Genomic DNA, 26,789 nt, shown 5'->3' with positions numbered 1-26,789 from the left:
AGGACCAGCTGCAGCAGCTGCCAGCCCAAGGATGCCAAGTGTGTCCTTCCACGGCCTCCACCACCCTGGCCAGAGCTCAGATCTCTCCCTCCCAGCAAGGTGCTTTTCCCAGCTCCTGCTGTGCAGAGCTGCCCACCCAGCCCTCCAGGGCTCCCTGCCCTCACCACTGCTGCCACAGAGCCACCACAGGGCTGCTGTCCAGCCTGGCACCTCCAGCCCTGCCTCTCCCAAGAGCCAGCACAGAACCCGTGGATCCCATCCCTGCTGTTTCTTTGTGCTTTTGTTGTTTCTGCTAAAGGCTTTCACATTTTCAATCATGTTTCGCCAAAACGCCCGGGGGTGAGTTTCCAGCTTTGCACCAATTTTGCCATGATATTAAGATCTTCTTTTATTAGATTAAAAACAAACAACAAAGACAGCCAACCCACAAGGACAAGAGTGCCAGTAAATTCTTTTCTTTAGTTTTTTGGGCAAGGAAAGAAGCCCTGTGCTGCCTGCCAGTATCTACAGAGAGCTGCTGCCCCTCTTAATTCTGGGGACCAATTTTCCAGCCTGTGCAGGCAGGACCACAGAAGGGGCTGCAGGGCAGGGAGTGCAGCCCCAGAGCAGAGCTCAGGACACACCACATCCTTCAGCAACTCCCCCAGCTCCATTTCAGAGGCAGACAGAACTTTTGGCACCCCAGATCCCTCCAGAGCACCTCTGGTCATCCCAAAGCATCACTGAGCACACCTGTGGCATCACTGAGCACACCTGTGGCTCTGCACATCACACACAGCTGCTCCTGGGGAGTTTCAGGGCACTTTGGGACAGAAAAGTTTCTGGGGTGGGGCTGTTTGCTCGCTGGTTTGGACCAGTTTAGTCCTTTTCTTGAACAGAAAATACAAGTTCTTTCCTAATAAATCTGGTTCCAGAGGTCTTAAGAAGAGCACCCATTATTGTGAGACAACCAGCAAGTGGGGCTGTGGCACATGAGGCCCCAAAGCCCCCAGGTCCCCCTGCTGTGGGGGCACAGTGGTCCCTGTGCCCTGCTCTGGCCAGCACATGACACTGCCTAAGCAGAGCTCTCTATCACAATATTGCACTAAAAGTATTAATTTAAGTAATTACATGATTAATATTTAACTGTTCAGTGATATTCTTGTCATTCATAATTTAGTTGTTTACATTTATTAAAAATTGATTTTGTAGACACTTTTTCTGCCCAATGTCAAATCAGCAGGGAACGCACATTTCAGCAAACTGTCATTAAAATGTGTCTGTCTCCTCATTTTGTGGGAGGGCAGGGGGAGAAGAGAGAAATGCCTGTCTGTGGGTCCTGCAGACGTGGTGGGGCTGTCCTGCAGCCCCTGGTGTCCTCCCTGCTGGACCTGCCCTGTGTGTGCCCTCAGTGCAAACGCAGTGAGCTCTGCAGAGCTCCCTGTGCTTTATGGTGGCTCTCAGCTCTGTTTGGCTTTTGGGGCTGGCTGTAGGAAATGCCACAGAGAGGGAGAACAGGGCTGGTTAGAGGTGGGACACTGAGCTTGACCTGAACCTGCCCTGCAGGACACAGCAGCAAAGCGTCCCTGGTGCTGAGCAGAGTCCAGTCCTCACTGCTGAGCACAAACAGTGCTGCTTGTCTCTCAAATATTTGCTCAAGGTGGGTAGGATAGATACTGTTGTCTGCTAGGAAGAGAAAAAAATGCCATGAATGGGAGCAGAGGTGCTTGACAGGCCTCACTGTGTGTCTGGCACTGCTGCTCACAGAGCTGTGTCTGTCAGAGTCTGCTCCCTGTCCTGTCACAGGGCACACACTGCTGGGACAGTGGCAGGGCCCAGAGCATCCCTCTGTCTGTCCAGGATGGCCAGGACCCTGCCAGGGGGCTCAGAGACCCTGGCACAGAGCCCAGGATGCCCCTGTGGGTTTGATTATGGCCCACAGAGCAAATAACCAACCTTATATGAAGATCAGCAAGCCATGACAAATTAAGTAGAATGATAGGCAATTTATCATAAGGTGGAAAAGTCGATTTTGGGGTTTTGGTATGGGGGGTCAGGAGACAAGATGGAGGGAACTGGGCATGTCCAGCCTGTCTCCTTCTTCTTCTTGGCCTCCATCTTCTGCTGTGATGGTGGCACTTACAGATTGGTTTAGAGTAGAAGCTCACTGTCTAACACAGGTGATAGGTATTGGACAGTAATTGTAAACATTGCACACGTAGTTTTTAGTATAAAGCCATAACACTGCCCTGGGGGCAGGCAGAGTGCCTGGAACTGTCCTGCTGGATGGACCTGGGCAGGGCAGGAGAGAGAATTTTATAGATAAGGAACAATAAACAACCTTGAGACCAAGAAATGAAGAGCCCTGACTGCTTCTTCAGGTGCTGGGCTGGGAAAAGAGACTTTGAACATTTCTCAGGATGACTCTGAGCAGTGAGAGATCCCAAAAGGAGGGCACTGTGGAAGCCTCTCAAGGGCTTGGCCAGCTCTCTGCTGGCACTGCCCCAGCCCAGCTGGAGCAGCACAGGCTGAGTGGGCAGTGGGCAGTGCTGCCAGACCTTCCCAGCAGCGTTTTCCCTGTTCCCATGATTCCTATAGAACTGTTTGGATTTGTGCACAAGTTCCCAGCAAAGCGAAGCAGAATGGGGAAAGCACCTGCAGGGAGGAGCCTTAAACCAGGCAGGCTGTCTGGAAAGCAGGCCAGGCTGGCCAGGGGAGGACAGGGGTAACCCAGCAGATGGGAGTCTCCTGCCCTGTGCCCTGGCATGAGTTCAGAGAGGGGTGGGAGGCCCTGCCAGGCACAAGCTCCCTCATGCCCTGTGCGCTGAGGAGCGTGGCTGGAGTTACAGCTGCCTGCAGGAGGTTCTCTGATCTGCCCCAATTTGAAACTTCAGCTACAATTGGTGTGCCAGTTGTGCCACACCTTCCCTCCCTGCTCCCTGAGCAGTGGTTTCGAGCCCCTTGCAGCTGAGGAGAGGCAGGGGCTGCAGCAGGGTCAGTGCCCATCCAGCCTGGCTGCCCTGTGCTGCAGCAACCCTGGGAGGTTTCACCCCAGCAGCCTCTTCAATCCAAAACATCTTCACCCTGCTGCAGGGGGTGTAGGCTTGCCGTAGTGTGCTTGGCTTGCAGGGTGTTTGGGCTGGGGAGTATTTTAAGCATTTTTGGTTTGGACAGTGGTGGAGGAAAACTGTGAGAGCCTGAGTGTTAAACTGTGGGTATGAGCTGCTGCTCTGCAAATGTGACATCCAGGCAACCACAGAGAGAGCCAAACAGGAGCTTCTGGCAGGTTCCAGAGCAGGGAGCAGTTCCAGCCCCAGGTGAGTGCAGGCACCAAGCCTGGGTGTCACACAGCTCCCCCAGCACTCCATGGCCAACCCACCCTGGCCCAGCTCCTCCTCCTCCTCCTCACCCACCCTTGAGCAGGGCAGGCCCAGTGCCAGTGTCCCACAGCCTCACTCAGCCCCAGAGTGTCCCTCCTGAGCACACAGTGAACCACCACAGCTGTCCAAACCAAAACTGACCTGTGAGAACAACACTAAAACATCAACCTGTGAGAACAACACTAAAACATCAAATTTTAACAATGTCATGGAGCAGTATGGCCCAGCCTCAGCAGAAGGGGAGGAGTGGATTGGGTTGGCATGGCCCAGCTTTGGTAGCACAGGGGCTCCAGGGGTGGGTGGCTTCTCTGAGGAGCTTCCAGAAGCTTCCTCAGTGTCTGCAGAGCCTGGCAGCTCCTTGGAGCTCTGGCCAAGGCTTGGCCAATTAGCAATGGTGGAAACACCTCTGTGATCACAGATTGAAAAAGATAAAAAAGTTACTGCACAGTTGTAATTGTGGCCAGAGGAGAGCGGGGTGAGAACATGAGAGAAGAACAACCTGGAGACACCAGGGGCAGTGGGGAAGGAGGGACAGGAGGTGCTGCAGAGCTGGGGTTCCTCTGCAGCCAGGGTGAGACCATGGTGAGACAGCTGTGCCCTGCAGCCCAGGGAATCCATGGGGATGGGATCTATCCACAGGGAATGGGGATCCAGGGGGATGCAGAGATCCACCCCCAGGGAATGGGGATCCAGGGGGATGCAGAGATCCACCCCCAGGGAATGGGGATCCATGGGGGATGTAGGGATCCACCCCCAGGGAATGGGGATCCATGGGGATGCAGAGATCCACCCCCAGGGAATGGGGATCCATGGGGGATGTAGGGATCCACCCCCAGGGAATGGGGATCCATGGGGATGCAGAGATCCACCCCCAGGGAATGGGGATCCATGGGGGATGTAGGGATCCACCCCCAGGGAATGGGGATCCATGGGGATGCAGAGATCCACCCACAGGGAATGGGGATCCAGGGGGAGGCAGAGATTGATCCACCCCCAGGGAATGGGGATCCAGGGGGATGCAGAGATCCACCCCCAGGGAATGGGGATCCAGGGGGATGCAGAGATTGATCCACCCCCAGGGAATGGGGATCCAGGGGGATGCAGAATGCACCCCCAGCCCTGGGGAGGTGCCCACAGCAGAGCAGGGCATCCCCGGGTGAGGCTGTGACCCTGTGGCAGACCCAGGGGACAGAGGGGCCCTGTGCCCAGGCTGGAGCAGCCTGTCCTTGGACACTGCAGCCCTGGACAGACAGACAGAGCCATCCCAGCAGGTTTGGGAGCGCTGTGTGCCCTGGGAGGGACTCAGGTTGAGTTTGGCTGCTGCTCATGAGATGGAGCCAAGCTGGAGAAGTTCCTGCAGAACTCCCCTGTGGGAGGGACCCCACAGCACTGCAGGGGAAGAGCCCCTGTCCCTGGGCAGCAGGGGAAGCTCTGGGGATGGACTGACCAAAAGCCCCATTCCCTGTCTCCCTGTGCCATGGGGTTTATTTTACTTCTCATTATCCTGCTCTGAGTTTGTTAGAAATAAATCCAATTAATGCCTCTAATTCCAGCCTGTTTTGCCTTTGATGGTATTTCCTGAGTGATCTCTCCTGGTCTTTAACTCATGAACCTTCACTGCATTTTCTGTGCCTGTCCAGCTGTGCAGGGGTGGGAGAGCAGCTGTGGAGTCCAGGCAGGGTCAGCTCACTGCAAGGAGGGAACTCTCAAGGTAATGGATGTTTATCCACCTCCAATTCCTGTAACCTCCTGCTCCTGCCTCCCAGTGCTGATCCTGGAATGCCACAGGAGTTTTTGAGCCATATGCTCCCTTTGCCATGCTTCTGCAGGATATTACACTCATTAACCACTGAGCACCTGAAGGAACTGCAGGATCTATTACCCACATTTAATACTTCATATTTTGCTGTTCAGGCTAGGATATCTATTTTTGTTACAGATCAGAGCTAGTCTACATAGTATCAACATGTATTTTTAAAAGTCAATAATCCATAAAGAACATTTTCATCTACCATGCAGAATCATTCTTAGGAAGCTCTGGAAGGATTTTCTTTCTTCTTTTTATGTCACCACTAAAAAAGCAAAATTAGGTATAGAATGGATTTTGTAGTTAAAACAAAGCCATGGACAATTCTGTTTTCTGTTCACTGTTACTATCAATTAAAGTCCACTGGAGCAACAGGTAATAAAATCCACTGAAGTGGAAATTACCTATTATTTTTGCAATACCACAAAGAATTCATGGTAAGTGTGAGAGATGCTTGCTGTTTACAGCCTATCTACACATTTAAGACACTTTAGCAGATGACTTTGATATATAACTTCCTGGCAATGTGTGTGTATTCATAGTCTGATGTATTACACTTATCCCTTAACTTGCAGAAACAGTATCAATGACATAAATTAGCAGGTGAGACAAGAAGTGGAAACATTATCCCAGGCAGAGAAGTTGGTGTCTTTTCCTGAATGAAAAAATTCACTTGGCAGTCAGGAGCCACTCTGGCCCTGCATCCCTTGGGCCACACATCCCAACAGGGATGAGGAGGAGGAGGAGGAGGAGGGCTCAGACAATTACCATGAGCAGACAAAACACAAGGGAATTGAGACTGCCATGAACCCTTCATTCTCCCCAGGTTTGCAGGGGTATTAACCCCAAGTCCTTCACCTGCTGGTGGGTTCAGGTCCCCAGCTCTGGTCTCCCATCCCCAGTTTCCCTCCTGTCCTGTGAGTGCCCAGCAGGAGCAGAGAGCAGCTCAGCCAGGAGCAATGGGGCAGGACACAGCCCTTCCTCCAGCTTGCCTTATTCAAGAGTTTGTCCATTTTAGTGTGTTAACAGCTATGAAAATACTTCACTAAACAAACATTTCTAGTAAATTATTTGCTCTATCACAAATCCTTTAATTCATTTTGGCACATGTCTACATCCACAGGTAAAGGAGGCAGATACACACACAGGACAGACTTTTTGCCATACACACATCAGCACCCACCACACCTATTTAACTCAGCAGTGATGGAAAGCATTTGCTGTGCTCAGCAAGGGAAAAAACCTAACTTTCAAATACAGGAACAACTGGCATTTCTTCATTACAATTTCCCTACCTGCCACTGACATGACATGTTCATCTTTGGCACCAGGGACAGGGACAAAGAGGTTTATGATGCTTAAGCCTCCAATTCCCATGGTTTGAGCTGCTCTGGGGTGCCCATGGCCAGAGCAGGGCTCTGAGCAGCTCAGGTGTGAGCAGCCAGGGCATCCTTACCCACTGCAGGCCAGGCCAGCTCTGCCACCCTGCTCCCAACAGGCACCAGCTGTATGGGGACAGTGACAACAGCATGGCTGACTTGTGTATTTTTAATAAAATCACCAAATAACGTGAGCCTTCGACACACAGGATGTGTTCAGGGTAGGGGCTGGGTGCTATTCTTTGAATGAAATACTCTGAGATCCAGCAACTACACTGTAGGTAATATCCATCTACCTGGGAATTCCCCTCTTTATTTTAAATTGTGGACTTACACTTGAAGTTAAAGAAGAATGTAAGCTGGATTTCTGGTGCTACTGATTTTTTCCAGCATAACATTCTGTTGTATACTATAAATAGGTTATTTTTTCTCTCCTTCTGCCATTCACTTCATTCTAATTGAACTTTTGCCTAAATAGTTGGGGAAGATTAAAAACATTAATATAAATTTATATTGTATCCTCTATTATGCCATTGCTCCTGCAGCTCTGATTTGAGGCCTCTGAGGATTCTGGGCCTCTCACATTTTCTCAATACATAATTTGCACTAAATATTGGTCAGGAAAATAAACTCAGAACAAAAATTCTTTAATTTAAACCAAAATTCAAAACTGGCATCTTAGTTTTGCAAAGGTTTTCCAAAGGTCCCAATCCTGGGAGAACTGCACTGCAGCTCAAACTCTGTGGGAGTTGCAGGCACCCAAGAAAATGAAGTTGTTAATACATGAGAAGATACAAATTTCAAATAAAACATTCCTGCCTGTGCAAGTCTTTTCTTGCTATTCCTTTAACCATCCCTTTCCCCTAATCACGGAGCCCTGGTGAGGGCAGGGCTCACCAAACACCAGCTCTCTTTTGCTGCTCTCCTTCCTTCTGCAACCTCCAGTGGAGGATAATTCAGTATTTCACTGAGATTTTCAATCTGACTGAATCTGGACTTGATTCCATGACCAACAGCCCAGTGCAGCTGGGCGTGCTGGGAGACTGAGGACATGCAGACACTGGTTTTATTATAATATAAATGGGCTAAATCCTGCTTGTTAAAGTCAACAGTGAAACTCCCACTGAGACTCAGTGAAGGCAGGGAAAATTTCAAAAGGAGCTCATTTCCCTTTCAGGGTGTGAGTCTGGCCCTCCACATCTTTTGCATGTGTGGGTGCTGTGAAACCAGGACATTCAGCAGGGGAAAGAGGGATCCATTGACTCAAAGGCTCCACAACCTTTTACAGAGCTCTGTGCTGTGAAACCAGGACATTCCAGCAGGGAAAAGAGGGATCCATTGACTCAAGGGATTCACAAACTTTTATGGAGCACAAATGGTGACACCCAGATGGTGACACACTGATCTGGTACACACTGCTCACACACACAGCTGCAGTGTCCCACCTTCATTCCTGATCCCAGACAAAACCCTGAGCAGTGTTTTCTTCTGATTACCTCCTTTATTTCCAGATTCACAGGACTCTGCATCACCTGGGCAGAGCAGGGAGAGCCAGTGGCCCTGGTGCCCACACTGGCCTGTGAACAGGAATGATTCCAGCCTCTCTGGGCACTGATAAATCATTTTTCTGCTGACAAGCAGCTGCCCCTGTGCTTGGACCTTTCCTTGTTCCACCAAACTGGTGCAGCTCTCCTGCTGTTGACAATAATTTGGAAAGAGCCCAGCCTGTCTGACATTCTTGCTCCATTTGCTTTTCCTGCAGCCCATCCTGGTGAGCTGCCCTGAGCTGGGGACAAACAGTGACGCAGGTTTTGCCCAGTGCTGGGGTGTGAAGCAGCTGCAGTGCAGTTCTGCCCACCCCAGCACAGCTGACAGCAGCCCCTGCTCTGGAGCAGGCATTGTAGGGCTCACAGGACACTGCTGCTGCTTCTCTCCAGGCATGTGTGTGATTTTCCAGCTCCCTCTATCCATATTTTGTTATCACACTTCAAATCCTGAACTAATAATGTTTATTCTCTTGCTTATTCTAACTTTTGATTAAGCTGTAACCAATGTATTTTTCCTAGAGTTCATTTAAAGAAACTGAAGACATCAAGAACAACTGGTTAAAAAGCTATTTTGAAGGGAAAATAATCCCCAAGGCCCACAGAGCCACACCAAGCAGGAACATTTGTGTGAGTTATTTGCTGCTGAGCCTGAGCCATTGGCAGATGAGCAGAAACACAGAGGAATTTCCAGCAGGTTTTTCACTCCTGCAGCTGGAGAGCAGGGACAGGCAGGAAGCAACACCAGCACCATGTCTGCTGGGAAGAGCCCACCCCACAGCTGTGTTCCCAAAAAAAGGAGTCCCTCTCTAAAGGAACCCACACCTGGGAAGGAGACAGCATACACCTGCTGCACAGAGAACACCTCCCCTACAAAATTAAACTCATCAAAAACTTTAAAATAATAAATAAACTGTTCACTGTTGAGTTCTGATGAGCTACTGAAAGCTGAATGTGAGTTTCTTATGTGACTAAGAAAGAGGTTAATTCTTAAATGCAATACCCTGGTCATTGGTTTGGTTCTGGTTCCAGTGAAGTCAAGGCCAAACCATCCTCTGATTTACCTGGAAGCAGGCCCCCAGTTTAACCCTCCTGCCTGCAAACAGAATACAACTGGATGTGAAACAAAGGAGAAATATGTTTGAAACTGCTATTAACTCCAAGCTTTATTATACAGACTTATCCATAAGACTGAAAACAGTAATTGAATTATTGAATTTTTTTCCTCATTCAGCATCATTTTTATGTACTACTGGCCAAAATTCATCCATCTTTCCCTCCAAGACAGCCCTGGCACCCATTTCTCCACTGTCCTGTGCTGGTTCCCATGGAGCTCCCCTACTCCAACCTGCCCATGGTGGGTTTGGCAGGGGCAGAGCTCATTCTGCATCCCCCAAGTGCCCAAGCTGCAGCCCTTGGTGTGAATTGCACAAATTCTGGTATAAATCCTCAGCCTAACACAGCATGACACCAAGGAGGTTAAAGAGAGTCCCCGGTTTTCATTGTCCACTTTCTCAAGAGAGATTTGCTGCTGCCAAAGTGTCTCCAGCCCTAAATGGATTACCTGCAGCAGCAGCTGCTCTCCATCAGGAGGGAGCAGAGACAGGAGCCTGCCCTGTGCCCTTCCCTCAGAGCCTCATGGCCAAAGCTCAGCTCCCACCAGAGCTCACCAGCTGATCCCTTCTGGGTCTGACCACCAGGAATGGAGCAAAGGAAGGAGGAAAATTCCACAAGGACACAAGTTACTGCACAGTGACTCCCCAGCAGCCACGTGCAGGACTCTCCCAGGTTTTGCTGTATGTGACCCTCAGCAGGTGAAAAGCACCAATTTTGGCTTCTGAACACAATTTAGCATAGCACAGGTGAACAGCACACTCCTCTGCTCTGCCTCTGTGTCCAGACAGGCAGCTGTCCTGCCTGCATCAGGGAGGAACACAACTGTCACTATAGGACACGAAAAACCACAAGTGCACACCGCTGCTCTCAAGGTGAAGGAAAAGGGAAGTTTATTTTCTGACTCCAACATTTATAGACGTCCAAAAGTGACAGTGGATTGGAGGGTGACAGTGCCACCTCTCCAACGACACTGGACAAACCAACAGTCCATCAAATTTCTCCTCCTCCACAAAGGAATGCAAAACAATGAGTTATTTACAGAGAGTGTGTGAGAAAGTTCACTACAAGAATGTCAACATCAGAAGGCTTAGAAAATCTTAAAAAACCAGGGTTGCACACAACCAAGCACAACTGTGGAGCTCAGAGCTGTCCTGCCTGGCCGAGTTTCAAGTGAGAGCAAGTCAGGTGAAAACAAACCCCTGTAAAGGTTTTACAGAATTACACCATTGATGCTTCATTTCATTTTGAAGCATCAAAAGAAGGAAGTACATGCTGATCACAGCAGCTTGGATGAAGGAGAAGGCAGTTTGGTGGACACAGCATGGAGAAGTGAGTTTGTAACTCTGGAGTTTAATTCCAGCTCTGCAGCCTCTCCCAGCTGTAAATTCAGATTAGGAAAGGGACTAGCCTGGTGTAATTCTGTACCAGTGCAGTGACAGCAGCCATGAGAGTGGCTGACAATGACTGTCCCTGCCACCAGATCCTGCATTCAGTGTCAGGACAGCACAAGGGAACAAGCTGAGGTACTGCAAGGCCTGGCTGTGCTCATCAATTTATTACATTTCACATTACAAAAACTTAGCAGAGTTCATGGGGTAACAGCAGCACAGGGCACAGCCTGCATCAGCTCCTGTCTGGCATCCTCCACACCAGCCTGTAACTCTGTGCTCAGAGATCCAGCTCCCCTCTGCTCTCACATCTGAATCTGTGTTTGCATATTTCTTCTATTTAAAAATGCACTTTGTTCTTCAGGATTTCATTAACCCCTGAATAGATTAATTCAGAGTTCAGTTACACTGACACAAATTTAATGGAGCTCCTTCAAAACCAGCAGAGCCCCATCTTTGGGAAGGGCAGGAGGGGTTTGTGCATGCACCTGGGAGGGCAGGACACCTTGTGCTCACCTGGCTGCTGGTTTTACCCCCTCAGAGCTCTGTGGGCACCCAGCAGCAGCTCCTGAGGGCAGTGCCCAGGTTCTGAATTCCTCACCACACAGCAAACAGCTCCAGCCCTGGTGTAACCCCACAAGGACAAGGATTAGTTTGGCCAGATCCATTATTAGGCTCATTTTCTAAAACAATAAGGCTTGTTTTCATTCAAGCTTATTACAATAAAACTCTCATTGACTCCACTGGAAGAGACGTGGCCCAACACACCAATATCCAAACCACCTCCATTTATTTTAGTGGAAGGAGGCAAGGAAGTAAGAAGGTCCAATGTATTTTTAAATCTTTAGGTTTCACAGATGATCACAAGCATGTAGGTCACAATATGCACACAAAAAGACACCTACGACAACCACCAGTGGGATCATTAAAATAATTAAGTTAGGCCTAGAGACAAATTCATTTCATAACATGTTCCTTACAAAACAGATACCCCCTTGCTCCATAATCTAGGGAGTCTATTTTATAAACTTCCTAAGTAGTTCATGAAATATCCCCCTAAGCAGACTAGGTCTGCTTGCCATTGCAGGGTCTCTATAAATCAAAAGTTTATGAATCAAAAGACAAACAGCAGAGCTGTGTGCTCAGAAGCCAGCTGGGAAGGGGCAAAGCCTCAGTGGTGCTGTGGTGAGCTCTGACCTGGGGACACAACTTTGCTGATCCTGCCTCTTCACACAGCTCCTCTGCCTGCCATGGGGGAGCTGCCTGCACAGCACGCCAAGCAGCAGTCAATAAAGGAGATTCCCCCTTTGTTTTAAGTGTAAAGATGTTGCATTTCACTTACAGCATCTTTACAGTACTTTCACACCACACTGTTGAGCAGGAAAGAGCCTCCACTTGCAGCACCTAAAAGGAAGAGACAGTTCCTTTCCAGTCCAGCATCCTATCATCCTGTGGAAGTGGTCTCTCAAAATGCACTGCTATGTTAGTGTTTTCTCTCCTACCATCCTGAAACTGACTGCTGGAAAATCCTTAAATTATGCTGCTGGTACCAAAGTGCCCTGTCAGGTAAGTGGTGAACACAAGCAGCAACAAAAGAAATGACAAACCAAACTTGACCAACAAGAAACTGAGATAAATACACAGTGCTAAATGAAAAAAAAAGAAAAGAAAAGTTGAAACTTTGGTATCCTTGTCTGCTGGCTTCTCTTTGATTTTTTAGTAAACTAGACTAGCTTTCAATCTGTTGTAAGCAGGAAGGGTGGGAATTACTGCTGGTGTAAGTGTAACTCAGCTATGATATCATTGCAGAACATGAGAGGGAAGAGCAGAGAACAGGGCAAGGCCAGCTGGGGTTTGCACTAGAGATGCTGGACATGAACACTCCATGTTCATCTTCTGGACTGCCCTCAGTGGGCACAAGTGCCACCCCTCCTGCCCCAGCCTGCCTGCACCAGCTCCATGGCAAACCTGCTCTTCCTTCTGACCAGCTGAGCCAAGAAGCTGCTATCTGGGTAGGACTGTGCAATTTTCTCAAATTCAGGGGTTTTGACCACAACCATGGTACTTCTCTAAGCCATCTGAGTGTTGATTTGCTATCTGCTCCTCCACAGAAGGAGTTCAGCCTGTCCCTTCCTAGTCACCATAATATCCACTTATGCCTCCACACAACCCAGGCTGCAAAGGCAAAGAGAAAAAATAATTCCTGAAATTATGTTCACCAGAGACCAGCCCGGCAGTGTCCGCTTGAACATTTCAACTTTTCCAAATAAAAACACAATTTGTTCATTGACAGGACCCAACCTCAGCACCCAACTGCAGTAAGATTTGCTCTCCCAAAGGTTAAACTCTGCTTTCCTCTCCTGAGCCTGTGGGTTCAGGCTGTGCCTGTGCAGGGCAGGGCAGGGGTTAGCAAGGCCAGGAAGGAGTGAGCACCTCTGTGAGAGCACACAGCTCAGCTCTGCTGGGGCTCCCCACGTGCCAGTTCAGAGGAGATCCTGGAGAGGTGCACACAAACAGCACTGAAGAATCAGTTTTCGCATAAATTCCTTCCTTCCCACCTCCCTAAATCAATGGGATGCAGGGTTAGGGTTACAGGGATTACCATTACCCTCCTTTACCACCAAAGCTACTGCTCCAGATGTGCAACAACAGAGGGAACATGTGGAAATCTCCATGGCTCTGACAGACACTGCATCCAGGGCTCTGTCCAGCCAGTGACAGACACACACAGGGTCCCTAACACCATTCCCAGCTGTAAATACATCCCTATCACAGATTACTTATATTTTCCATAGAGACCAAGCCATGTACTCCTCCTCTGGCACCTGAGACCAGTGCAGCTCAAGCTGTAGCTGCTCTGGTCAGTCCTCCCCCTGCTCAGGAGCTGTGCTGGATGTGTCCAGCAGCAACACACAGTGCTGTAGGACACAAGGCCTGCAGGAAGAAACACTTCACACCTTTCCCAGAGCTGCAAGGACTTGTGTGACCTTGGCCATGCAGCACCTGGAAGGAGCTGGCTCTGCAGAAGGGGACACACAGGTTCAGTTTCCACCCCTGATAAGGCAAAGGGAGACCCTTTGCTTGCTCCAATCCTGCTTTAATAAGTAAAACATCCACAGGCAGACTGGGGGGAAACAGAGGATGAGAAGGGAAAAAGGTCATCCTCTGGGATTTTATCTTATGGGTTCTGCTGGTCAAAGTTCCCTTAGAAACCAGAGACACAGCTGCTCAATGACCAGATAAGAAAAACTCCAAAGATGTATCTGTGAATCTCAAGTGCATGATATGAATCCAAAAACTATGTTAATCTCTGTAAGAATTCATATGTTAATTCAGAAGAAGCACTGCATATAACCAAAACCTTAATCTCTATAAGAATTCATATGTTAATTCAGAAGAAGCCCTGCACATAACCAAAACCTCTGGGTTTTGGCTGCTTTATTGGTCTCCTCTGCAGCCAGCTGCCTGGCACAGGGCAGAGCCCTGGGGAGCCTGCCAGGCTGGGCTGGCATGGCAGAACCTGCCCTCAGAGCTCTCCTGAAGTGCAGGGCAAATAAATACCTGCTCCTGCCTCTTCAGGGGCTGTGCCTGAAAGTCTGTGCATGGGTTAAGGTGACAATAGCTGTTAAAATGAGTGAGCTTTGTGTGCAGCTGCCATGCAGGCAGTGCTGGAACATGGGGTGCTGGGGCTGCCTTTGGGCACAAACCAGGGCACTGCACAGCTGGCCTGGGGGGACACAGGTGCCTCACAGAGGCTGAAATGTGCCCCTGTGCCCTTCCTGTGCCTGAAAAACCTGGGGGGTGAGGAGGGACCGGAGAGGGACCGGACACTGCACAGCTGTGGGGTGTGTGAGCAGCACGGAGTGACAGTGACACAGAAACACCTGGGGACACCTGAATGGGGATGGATGGGACTGCAGGGGTGCAGCAGCATGGGGCTGGCAGTGTAGGAGCGTCAGGGGTAGGATGGTTGGGACAGACAGAGACGAGAGATCTCTGCAGCCAGGTCAGGAACTTGTGGTTCATTGCACAGGGCCTGGGTGCAGGGCCCTGCTGGGATTTGGGGTTTATTGCACAGGGCCTGGGTGCAGGGCCCTGCTGGGAGCTGCCAAACACAGCTCAGAGCAGGCCTGAGAGATGAGAGGGGGAGAGAGGATGAGAGGGTGAGAGAGTAAAAGGGATAAGAGAGCGAGGTTCCCGTTACAATACCATAAATCATCTTCTGTGTTGAGTATTCTAATTCTCACTAACCAATTTAGTACAAGATACAAATCCTATAGCATTTACATACAGCCTATAAGAATCATTACATTACCACACTGAGTTACATTTTAAACCCTAAAAACTCCTCTTTGGGCCCTTCTGCCAAGCTGTAGGGTCTGCTCTGACCCTTGGGCCTGTCTGCAAGCAGAGGGTGTTGTTCCATCAAAAGGGGATTACCTTCAGCTGGCCACACCATTGTTTTCCAGCTGTTCAGTAACTGAGGTATCTCAAAACTTGCTTTCATTTCAATCTCACTTATAGTTTCTATATTCTCAAAATCTTTTGCCAGACAATCATATTTATAAGGCTTTCCTGTTTCATCTTCCCCACCATGGCAGGAGCCTGGGCTGTCCCACAGAGCCAGCTCTGCTCCACTGGGGATCCTTCCCTGAGCTGTGCTGAGCTCCCCCAGCCACCAACACTGCTCAGAACACATCTGGCTCTCACCCCACTTAACCTGTCTTGAGCAGAGGCCTTGTTCAATCACTGCTTTACACCCTCACTGCCAGCATGGGGTAAGTGACAAAATTTGCTAATTGCACGTTGTCTTCAGGCAATAACCTCAATAGTACACAGATTTGATGGAAAATTAGCAAATAAATTATTATAAGAGTGACAGTTGAATCCATGAGCAAGATGTACGAGATGTTTTCAGCTCTGCTAAATCCAGAGAATTATATATCCTAAATATATCCAGATTAAGAATTTCCCTGATCCCTCCCAAGAAGTGCAGAGTGGGGCTCAGTACAGAGCCCTTCATGTAAAGGATGATGTGGAAAATTTGTCCTGTAGATCTCAGGAGGTGTGTGTGAGCTGTGCAAGCACTGCATCCAGTACAGGGTCAGGAATCCTCAAACCTGAGGGGTCCCCAAACCTGGAGCAGGGAATTGCCCTGAGCTCAGCCCAGGCTGCAGAGGAGGGGAGAAGCAGCTCTCAGGTATCAGTGCTGAGCTCCAACAGTCAGAGAGAAGGAGGTGCTGGGGGAAAAGGCAGCTGAATTAAACCCCAAACACACCTGGAGAGGGCTGGAGTCAGGTCATTGGGTAGGAGAGCTTGTCTCAGGGGGGGTCAGAAAAACAACAATGTGTTTGACAAGGAACATTCAGAGCAGACACCTGCTTTAGGGGACTCCTTGGAAATCACCAAAACAGTCCATGGGTTTGGAGGAAGGGATATGCTGGAAAACTACTGCCTTGTAGAGAGGTCATTAGTTCCTGAACCAAATAATAAAACCTGTGCTGGTTCCCCTTGGAGGGCACAGCTCCAGATGTGGGAGGCAGAGCCCAGTGCCCAGGAGCTGGATCAGGAGGGGCTCTGTGCTGCACTGGGCTAAAGATTCCTGCCCTGGAAATCTAAAGATTTAACTTTATCATGTTGTTACTTTCACTATAATGTTATATTTTCTTATTCCATTGATTTAATTAAGAGCATTTTTCTATTAAGATTGATTTCTGTTGAGGTTGATTGTTCTTAAGTTTATTCAGTCTCAGGTCTAATTCTCATTCATTTTATGATTTTATTCTATTTTTATTAAGACCAATTTTTATTCAGTGACAGTAATATTATCTTTAAGTTTTTTTAAGCATGTTTTGGTTATATATATATATACATAAAGGTTTTATATACATATATATTTGGTTATATATATACTCTACATGAGTACATGTACTTTATATATAATATACACTCTACATGAGTACATGTACTTTAACAAGTATATCCCTGATGTTTAACAATGCTTATCTAAGTTCAATTTAAAGAAAGTTTAAATTTAAATAAATGATGTGGCCCATAAAATAAATAAATTATAAATTTACTGGAGAAAATAAAAAAGGGTATAAAAAGTGTATTATGGTTTTAGGAGTTCCATCCTGGCAGGGGGGAAGGCTGGGAGCAGAGCTCTGGAGGCTCTCTGGGCTCTCTGCACCCTCACTGCTCCCACCTGCACAATGGCACTGCCACAGAAATCACTACTCCTCCCCTTTGCCATCAGTAATGGCACAGAAAACATCACTTTAGAGCACATGGAAGCATCCTAAACAGAGGGTTTTACACAAACTATCCAACAATGGAAGGTAAATATATTTACCTTGTACAGCAGCGCAGCTCAGAGAGAGCTCACAGCAATTCCCCGAGATAAAAACACTGTTCAGGACAGTGAAAAGGACAGGCTTCTGACAAAGAAATTATCTTTTTCTGCTTTCTAAAACAAATTCAAAGTGGTATCAAAATTTCCAGTGAAATCAAGAAGCTGGGGCCAGCTGTGGTCTACAGAGATTTTGAGTTTCTCCCTCTTTTCTGCTTGCAGTCAGTGAGATGTCTGCCAGAGTTCAGTGGGAATGGCTATGGGGGATGTGGCATTGCCTTTGGGGATTCCAGACTGCACCTAAGGAATGGACTTTTGGGCTAGGTTTGTTTTCTAAATGTAAAAATTGTCTCACTCCATTGGATAAATACAATTTGCAACTCACTTTGGAGATGTGCTAGAGGTTTTGCAGCCTTTACAATCTGTCATGTAAATCCACATCCAAGTGTCAACGTGTGAAGGGGCTGTTAGAGGTCCTCTGGGTGAAAACAGGAATGAAATTTCCAGAGCAAATGCTACAAAGATGAATAATTTTTCCAATTATTATAGAAATTATTGTAGAAAAAAGATGTTGATGATAAGAGTCACTAGAATTCAACAGAGTTTTTTGTTTAGTTGGTTTGGTTTTTTTTTTTACCTGCAATCCAGAACTACAAGAATTGTGAGATTAAGCAGGAGAAATTGCTGAAAACCAACTACTGAAATTGAGCCTCAGATCCAGGTAAGACAACATCAACCTCCTTGCACCTTCCAAGCTTGTCAGCTTTAATGACAATTTTGGGTGTGCATGGAAAGTGGCCTCAAGTAGGTACAGGATGTGAGAATTATAATAATAATATTATTTGTGAGGTAATTTTTGAGACCACCATCATGATGCTGTTGTTAATCACAGTTTCTTTTTATTTTTCATTTCCCTTGCCTTTCACTCTCTGAAAGGTTAGATTATTTTCCTTGTGTGTGGTTTAATTCAAAAAGCCAGCTGGAAAGGTGTGCAGGAGTAGTGGGTGAGTGTGAGTGGCTCAGAAACCATCTTTGATAGTGGCTCTTTAACCCTCTTCTCCTTTGTCACACCACTTGTGCCTGCTCAAGCTTTCTCCCCTTAGGAGAATTTCTGTGGGCCATAAAAATTTCCAGGAAAGAGAACATCTACCCCCTTTAATGCCTAATCTGGCACCCTTTACTTATGCAAATTTCATCAATGGACAAATGCCCTGATCACAGCAGCTGCACTAATGCAAACAACATCAAAGACTTGCTCCAAGTTGCTCTGAAACAACTCTGGGATCTCTGAAAAGCAAGATTTGGCCTCTGGCTTCACACTATCAGCCATCCACTGAGCTGAGTGGGATTTCCCCAGGATGGTTCTTTTCCTCAGCTGGGCAGAGCCAGGCACACAGGGTGGGCAGAGCCCAGTGCCAGCTCCCAGAGCACACAGGGAATGCTGTCAGGTGTCACCTGTGTCACTGGTGCCACCGCGGAGGGGACGGCAGCACAGCCGGGGCAGGAGCTGGGCACACTGCACTGGGACTGACCTGGGCACCTCTGGGAGCTCCTCCCTCTCACTGAGCTCAGCACCAACTGAGTTTGCTCAGGACCTCCCCAAAATACTGAGGAAGTTCCAGCACGACCTGGTGATTTATTTTCCCATCAGCATGTGATGTTTCTGTGTATGCACACCCATTTACACACAATCCATGTGTCCTTAAAAATCCAAGTACAGTATATGCTAAACAACCAACAAGCTAAAAGCTCTTTGCAATCTGGGAGCACAGAGAAAACAACAGAAATTGTAAAACAAACAAAAAGGAAGCTTATTCTCAGTTTTCAATTTCAGTGAGCACAAACTATTTTACGTGACTGCAGCTACGATGTAGCAAAGCATTTCAGCATATGCTTCTATCTTTTGCTGAAATACTATCTACAGATTTGTGTGATTCCTTGGATTTGAAGCTTTTAAACTCACACAATCCAAGAGTTTAACACCCTGTCCAAAATAACCCAGACAGCTCTGCTGTGGATCAGTGTGGCCGTGCCTCTCTGTGGCCACACATGTCACACCCCTGGCACAAGCCAGCAGTGCCCTGGCATTATTTCCAGATATTTTGCTCAGAAAAGCTTTTTCCCCCCTCCTGCCCCATGAGAGACCTGGAATCCTCTCCCAGCCCTGCAAAGCCAGTCTGTGCCATATGGAAAATCCACACCAGGGCAGGGAAGCAGCACCAGGAGCCCCAGTCATCCCCATGGGAATAACCCAAGTTGTTTTTCCTCAACCAGGAATGCCAGCAGGCCAGACTCAGTGAGGGGCTTACAACTAAGTCTACAATGCAGCACTGCAGAAAAAACCAACAATATTAAAAAAAAAAAAAAAGATAATAAATTAAGATACAGCCTTCACCCAGTTTCATAATGTATCGAGCAGTATGTCCTACTTGGGCTGCTGGTGAAGGTTTATCTTTTGCTACAAAAATAATGTCATCTATAGGTTTCATGCTGGAAGCTCTCACTTCAGTGAGAAATGAAGTTTGAGCTGCTGAAAAAGCATTCAAACCTTATGAGATAACATATCAATATAAACAAAAGACATTACACAGAAAAACATCAGGCAGCATGTAAGCTCTGGTCAGTTTTGTATTTTCAAAATCTGAATAAATATGCTTTTGCTACTTATCAAGCAGAAAAAAGAAAATTTTGGTTCAGTACAGTATTCTCCTGAAGTAAAATCTGTGAATTTATGTATATTCTCCCAAAGCTTCTATAACTGAAGCTTTTATTAAGTAAGCTTGATGTGTGGCATATTTTAAAAATAGCAGCAATGTTTTAAAATGTGGAAACAGATGTGTCACTCTATTACAACTGCAGAATCTTCACTGTATTTTTTAATAATATGAAGCATTTATATGCTTCTGCATTATAAATCTCTCTTCACTAAACAGATTTCTTCTTTATGATTAAAGTAGTACTGCAAAGACATTATTAAACAGATATTGTCCAAAAAAATCATATTGTTTTGATCTGACCATAAAATATAGGTATTTTAATAGTTGGGATTTTTTCCATAGAGAATTTCAGCAGCTCCCTTTCCTTGGAATGAAATCACAGCCATATGCTTTATGATATTAGAGGCATTTCAAGGTGTCTCCATAAATGTCATTTATCGCTTGGGAACCTGCCAAATCTGCAAAACCCCTTCGTTCTTTTAAAAGAAAAATCTTAGATGAAACTAGCTCTTTACACTGGTTGTCATACCAAAAAAGAAGAAAAACAAATCTCTTATGGAATACTGGCCATGCAGGTAGCAAAATCTAGGAATAAAATGTGGGCTTTGGTTTGCTTTGGAGCCAAGAGTGCACTGGGCACCCTGGGCCAGCACACTTACACTCACACTCAGCCTCTGGATCTCTGCACCCTGAGCAGCCTCAGTGATAAAAACCTGAACTGATTTAGTGTATATAACTGTAAATCAAAACCAGGCACCTCTCAGCATCCTGCTCCCACAAATGGGCTTTCATCCCTCACAGAGCAGTGCCTTCGTGGCGCCCAGCACCCTGCAGGACTGGCAGCCAGGCAGACAACACACACTCCATGTCATACACAAATACACTCTCATGCCACATCTACTCCTAATTAGGCATATCTGGAGTTTATCCTGAGATAATGCTGGCCAGATCTACATAAATCGTGCCAGACATGTCACCAACCTGTCCAGCACAAGGCAGTACATTGGAACTCAGAGGAATTTAATGCCAGAGTGGGTCAGCCCAGAGGAGCTGAGTGCTGAGGCTCTCAGCTACCAGTGAGCTCAGCACTCTGCCTGGCCAACACAAGCATCCATCAGTCCCACAGTGGTAGAACCATTCTCTCTCCTTGAGGAAGAAAAAGCCAATTTTTCCCTCCAAACTTGAAAGAAACAAGTTTCCTGCTACAGCTGGAAATAATCTAGGGCAGCACACCAACAGGTGCTTCAAACGTATCGGCAGAGCGCAGAAGATGTTGAGAGAGAAAATGAATAGACTCTCTAAATAATATATAAATTGTACAGGCCTTTCTTTTTCTGCAGAACCCCAGTGAAGTTCCTGTATAAATCAGAAACTGAATAATTCATAAGCGGTGAATATATAACAAATGTACTTCGCACCGAGATATTCCTCACAGGTGCACAGGGAGCAGCAGCAGCAGGCAGGGAGCTGCCAGCACCAAGGTGCTCCTTACCTGGAGTCTGGGTACTTGGTGAGGGTGGCCAGGCTGCTGGTGTACATGTGTCCTCCTACATCGATGTGCACGGGAGCGTTGGACTTGGTGAGTTGAGCTGGGAGAGGAATTCCTTGAGCAGCCAGAGGAGAAACCGGGGAGCGTGTCAGAGACAGACGGGACATGCTTCTTCCCTCCTGAGCGGGGAGGCAAAAAGAACAGTTTCTCTTAAATGCAGCACTGTGTTACCTTGCTTTTCTCAGTGTGATCACAGATCTAATCAGATCGTTTCTGCATCTGCCTGATCATATATTCGGCTAACAAATTATTGCCACCGCTGTAATTAAGTGTATTTGCATCATTTTCTTCTAAGTACCAGAGGGGAAGAGAAAGATGCTTATTAGCAATAAGAAATCAAGAAAAAAATTTTCAAGGTGTCAGCCTCAAGGGGCATAAAACAAACTGCAAAATTCTAATTAAAGGTCGTGGGCTTATGTGTTAGATGTGAAATATCCCCTGACAAACGAATAACCAATTTGTGAATTGGGATTCAGGGGGTTTTTGCAAGTTTGTCTCAGTAACAAGACACCTCTAAATTAGTGACTTCCTCAGTACCTAAGGCATCTAGTTTATACATGTAGTAAATTTCACTTCAAACTAAGATCAATTTTCTGGCTTATTTTCAACAATTGTGAAATAAATGGATAATTTTCAGTTAAGCCTTAATATTAGACCTAAACAACTAATAAGATTTCGAACCGAAAGCAATTAATACCTGGAAGCAGTGAAAAAAGAAAGATAAATAAACTGACCCATGCTTTTAGGACAAGAAAGTACTGAATAATCTAGCACATGAAATCATAAATTCCACAATCCACCTAATGTCTCTTGCCCTAAAAATATTGGAAAATTAGTGAAATTACTGAACTGAATCCAAAAAATTTTCAGCAAAATCAAAGCTAAAAATACTGAAATGCCTTAAAAATGAACAGGACAACCAAGCAAAAGAAAATTCCTCAATTCTCTCCTTAAGAAAAGCACAGCTTATTCTGCACAAAGCGTGTCTCAAAGCTGATTGCAGTTCAATCGGTGCAGACGGTGCACAGGTCAAACAGAAAAAAAACCTTCTAGAAAAGTTTAAGAAAATGTACATCCATTCTCCCCCTTATGGGGAAAGCAACATATGCAAAACATTATAGCTGAAGACATTTCTGAATATAATCTAATTTTCCTGGTATTCTGTAATTCAAGCATGCTACCAAGCACCCAGGCTCTTCCTTGCATCTGACAAGCACTTTACATGCAGCATTGCAAAGTGAATTTCTATTTCTCCCACATTACTTTGACAATGTTTCTTACAAATCTACAGCTGGTCTTGCCTTTCTCTTAGCAGTATTTTGCACAAGATGCCCGATTACACCACTTGATGAACATAAATCAGCAACATTCTTTGTAAAATAATTTCCAACCTATAGAGCAGGACTGAAAAATCTTAACAAATCTGAACAGCTTCACAAAGTCACCACAACATCTCCATTCACTGCATTTCATCTTGGTTAGCTCCTAAGAATTTCCTGCATCTACAGCCCGGGAATACATCACCCCATTGTGGATCCACATGCTTGTCTCTTCAGAGGCTGGATGGACAGCTGCACTGAGCACCAGGCAAATGCCAGCTCTGTCCTAGGACTCCTGTGTCAGCCGATGCAAAATTGGGCATTAACATTTTCACTACAGCACCACCTTCAAGGAAAGTGACTGAATCCTTTCATGACTCAAGATGTTGCTGTCTTGTTTCCCACAAGAGCTTGTTGTGGCCAACCTTCAGTAAATATGTCATCTGGCATAAATAAAACAACTAACTTAAAAAAACAACTTAGTATGTAAGTACCTGCAGTATTTTAACAGCGTGTTTACTAATCTGTCTGCCAACACAGACAAAGGTTGCTGGTTTTTTTCCTTACCAAAGAGCACTGTAAACTCATGTTCAGTCTCTACTCCTTCACTTAAACGAAAGGGTCAGAAGATCCAGGCTGAATGTCAACCCTGTCTTTGTTCAGACCCCAACCACGCTCACTAATGATAAAGGTACAGACCTTGCACGGCACAGGGCTGCCTTAGAAATAAATCTCACACAGTTTCACAACACAAGAGTCTAATTAGGGCTCATCTGCACCCCTTGTTACAATTTCCAAATGAAATCAAAGGACTTCCAGTCTTCTGCAAATGTGTCTTACATTTAACCATTTGTCTTGAAATACAGACATCAATTTTAAAATATGCACAGATAGCTAAAGATCAAGTGATATGAATCTATTTGTGCATATTTAAACACTGCTGCTATCTTAGGATTTTGTTTAATGTTAGTATACCAGTAAATTCCTTGATCTGTAAAGACTGAGATTCTCAGTGAGGCCATACTCACACAGTAGATATTTAATTTATACTATTCACTGGAGGGACCTTTTGAACAATCCTCTGCTTTTGGCATTTCTCAGCTAGAGCATGTGTTGAAAAAACACTTAATTATAGAAAATCACTGGAAAGCTAAAATAGTTCTCAAACTTTTATGGCTTTTCATACTTCTTGAGGGTGCCACTGGCTTTTGGGGGGAGAGGAGGAGAAGGGGAATTAGAACACTGGCTGGAGAGGATTTGTATTAAAAAATGAATTCCAGATTTTTATTAAAATTGTGGAATTCAGTCCTTTTTGTATGAGCTAATTATCAAGAGGCATGACGGCTAAGCACTACTGCTCCAAAAAAAAATACCCCCTGTTTCTTAAGGTACCGTAACCCTATTTCTAATGACTCCTTCCTCCTCTTAATGTAACACACAGCAAAAATTCATCACACTGAGTAATGTACTTATTTTATGCACAAAGCAAAATCCTAAATGTATTTATCCAGTGGAAGTCTTTATGCACATATTTTCTAATATGGATGAGAAAATTAAAACCTTAAGGGTAAATATCGCAGAAACACTAACAAACTTCATTTATTAAACCATGTAAAATAATCCTTGCTCTTTAGTTGCCTACAACAGGATACAGCATCCCAACTAGTGGCACAGGCAATAACCCTGCTCTAATAAGTAACACAGGAACCTGCTGAAGGCAAAATCAATAGAGCCTGATTCCCAAATTATGTGAATATTTAGTTTTTCAAACATTACACACCAAGATCTTTCAGAGCCAGCTTATCTTTTTCTGCCTTCCTAAGCTAACTGCTTGTAAAAACTATTTGCCCATGCAAAGTGAAATAATCACAATGCCATGCTCATTTACACACAAAATGATTTTGTGTCCCATTGTGCTCACAGTTGTTCAGCTCTCTAGGGGTGATTAAACTAGCTATGCTGCTACAGCTTGAGATGATTTCACTGAATCGTTTCTCCATGAAGTTGCTTCTTTGCTAAGCTGTTATTTTAACCATAAAAGGTAAACAGAAGGCAGTTGTAAGAGCTCCATTCAGCTCCGTGCCCAGGGCTATAACCCTAGGGCAGAGAATGCTGAAAGACTGCAGAATTTTCCAGGGTGTTGCCTTTCTTGCTCTAAAGCCTTCAGGAATACTGTTCATTTAATACACACTCTAGATGATACATTTCAGATCCTACTAAAAGAAAGACTTCAAAAGTGTAAGAAGTTTTGGGCGGATGAAGCTTTCCCACCTCTGCACATAGCTTGGGGCCATGGTAACCAATACTGCTGTTGATGTTGGGAAAATACAGGAGAAATAAACTGCACAGAGCAGAGCAGACAGATAGGGACAAGGGAGGTGAAAGGTTGCAGGAAAGAAACAGGCAGCAGTCTGGAAGGGGGAACGAAAAAAAAAAAAAGGGAAAATAATAAAAAAGGAGGCGGCTCTGAAGGAGGGACAAAGTTAAATCAAGGAGCAGGCACTTAAAAGACTACAGATGGGAAGCAAGACTAATTAAGGATGTAAAAGCGCTTTGTTTCTAAAGTTTATTGTTGCCAGGATAAAAATTAATTGAAACTAATGCTGTTATTCACTCGTGCAGTTTAATTCCTTCATGCACATTTAAGACGCGCAATGAAAGCGGCAGGCAGGTTTAGGACCTGCCGTGGAGCTGCTCTGCCGGGGAGCCGGGCTGGGCCCGGCCGCACCCCCGGGCTGAGGGAGCCTCGGGGCGGCTGCTCCGCTCCCCGGGGACCTTCATGTCTGTAGGGCAGCCCCGGCAGGGTGAACCCACCCCCTGCATCCCCCCGGCCCCGGCACTGCGGCCACGGCGGCTCCGGGGCAGCGGCTGCGTGCCCGGGCTGCCGGAGGGGCACGGCCAGACCGGGAATTACCTTTGTCTGCCCTCACGGGGACGGGGACAGCCACAGCTCTGCCTCACAGCCACCCCCACACAACTTGCCCACTTTGCCGTGCTCCCAGCCCTGAGACAAAGCGGGGCGGGGGGAGCTGCAAACCTTGGGCTCTGTGGCTCCAAAATTAAAAGTCCAGAAACATTTGCACGCACCTCCACGCTGCTGTGCTGAGCACTGCACCGAGACACGGAGGAGATCGTGCCCAAAACTTTTGGGGGGCGAGGGGGGGAAGCAAAGGGGGAACTCCCTATGGAGCTCTGCTTCCCCCCCCCCCACCCCGCCCGCAAAAAAAAAAAAAAGAATTAAAAAAAAAAAAAAAAAAGGAAAGGCTTTCTCCTTCCTCCCCCTCTCCCCCCCCGCAACCCGCCTCTCTCTGGCAGACTCCAGTCTATTTAGTGCAAGTTTCACGTCACCCAAATGCTTTTCCCTACTGATGGTCAGGGAAATCACCAGCGAGCAACGCACCCGGTCACTCAACTTCTGCCTTTTTCTTTTGAACACACTGCATGCCCGAAGGAAAAATTCAACCAAAAAAAAAAAAAAGGCACAACATGGCGTCCTTTACTTATTCCCACATAACAAGAAAGGAGATGTCTTAGATGAATGCAAAAAAAAAAGTCAAGCCCGAATCCCCGATCCTGCACATTTTCCGCGCAGCCAATGGTGGTGAGCATTAGCCAGGCTAATGTATTAATTTTGCAGAAGTGTGCCACATCGCATGCAGGAGCAGGAATGCAAACTATAGCCTAGAGTGGTTTGAAGTCTACCCCAAACCAAGCCTTCCACTCTCACTGGCGCCAGAGTTTCATTCACAGCCCGCCCGTGTTTTCCATACGCGGCGCTCCCCATTGTCGCCCGCCTTCCTTCCCTTTGTGCCGAGCCGCCCCGCCGCCAGCCCCCGCGCCCCGGCCCGCGCTCCCTCCCGCGCCCCGGGCCCGCGGCTCCGCGTGTACCATGCGAAAGCGCAGAGCGAGCCGCGCTGCCTCCGCCGCGCTGGGGCTTGGCCGTCTTCAGAGCCGGGGCCGGGGGGGCAGCGGGAGCGCGGGCACCCCGGGCCGCGGGGCTCCGCCGGCGCTGCCCATGCTGGAGCGGAGCAAAACAAAACATACACACGCACGCACACACACACGCACAGACACACACACACACACGCGCGGCGCTACCAAAGCGGGGCGGCCGCAAACGGCTCCTGTAGCTTTAAAAAAACACCCCTCCGCCGCTGCTCCCCGGAGCCGGCAGCCGAGTGAGTTTGAAGAGGCACTTTCCAAAAAAAAAAAAAAAGGGGGGGGGGGGGGGGAAGGGAAAAAAAAAAAAAAAAAAAAAAAAA

The 26,789-nt window shown here is 46.9% G+C and overlaps 1 protein-coding gene across 3 annotated transcripts in view; it reads right to left on the bottom strand.

The window, feature by feature from the left end:
* The window catches only part of KCTD15 (potassium channel tetramerization domain containing 15), a 48,751-nt gene that overhangs the window by 21,353 nt on the left and 609 nt on the right, over positions 1–26,789 (bottom strand). For 2 of the 3 annotated variants that reach the window (XM_064723566.1, XM_064723565.1), the window contains exons 1-2: positions 26,416–26,692; positions 21,152–21,327 (exon numbers count right to left, since the gene is read on the bottom strand). In XM_064723566.1, the coding sequence (XP_064579636.1) occupies positions 21,152–21,327; positions 26,416–26,418 (179 nt within the window). In that variant the 5' untranslated portion in view covers positions 26,419–26,692. Of the gene's footprint in view, positions 1–21,151; positions 21,328–26,415; positions 26,693–26,789 lie in introns of those variants that run through there. The other variant, XM_064723567.1, reaches the window with a different exon arrangement.

Source organism: Zonotrichia leucophrys, chromosome 11 (genome assembly GCF_028769735.1).
Source record: "Zonotrichia leucophrys gambelii isolate GWCS_2022_RI chromosome 11, RI_Zleu_2.0, whole genome shotgun sequence".
Taxonomy (NCBI): domain Eukaryota; kingdom Metazoa; phylum Chordata; class Aves; order Passeriformes; family Passerellidae; genus Zonotrichia; species Zonotrichia leucophrys.
This window is presented reverse-complemented; position numbering and strand designations above follow the sequence as displayed.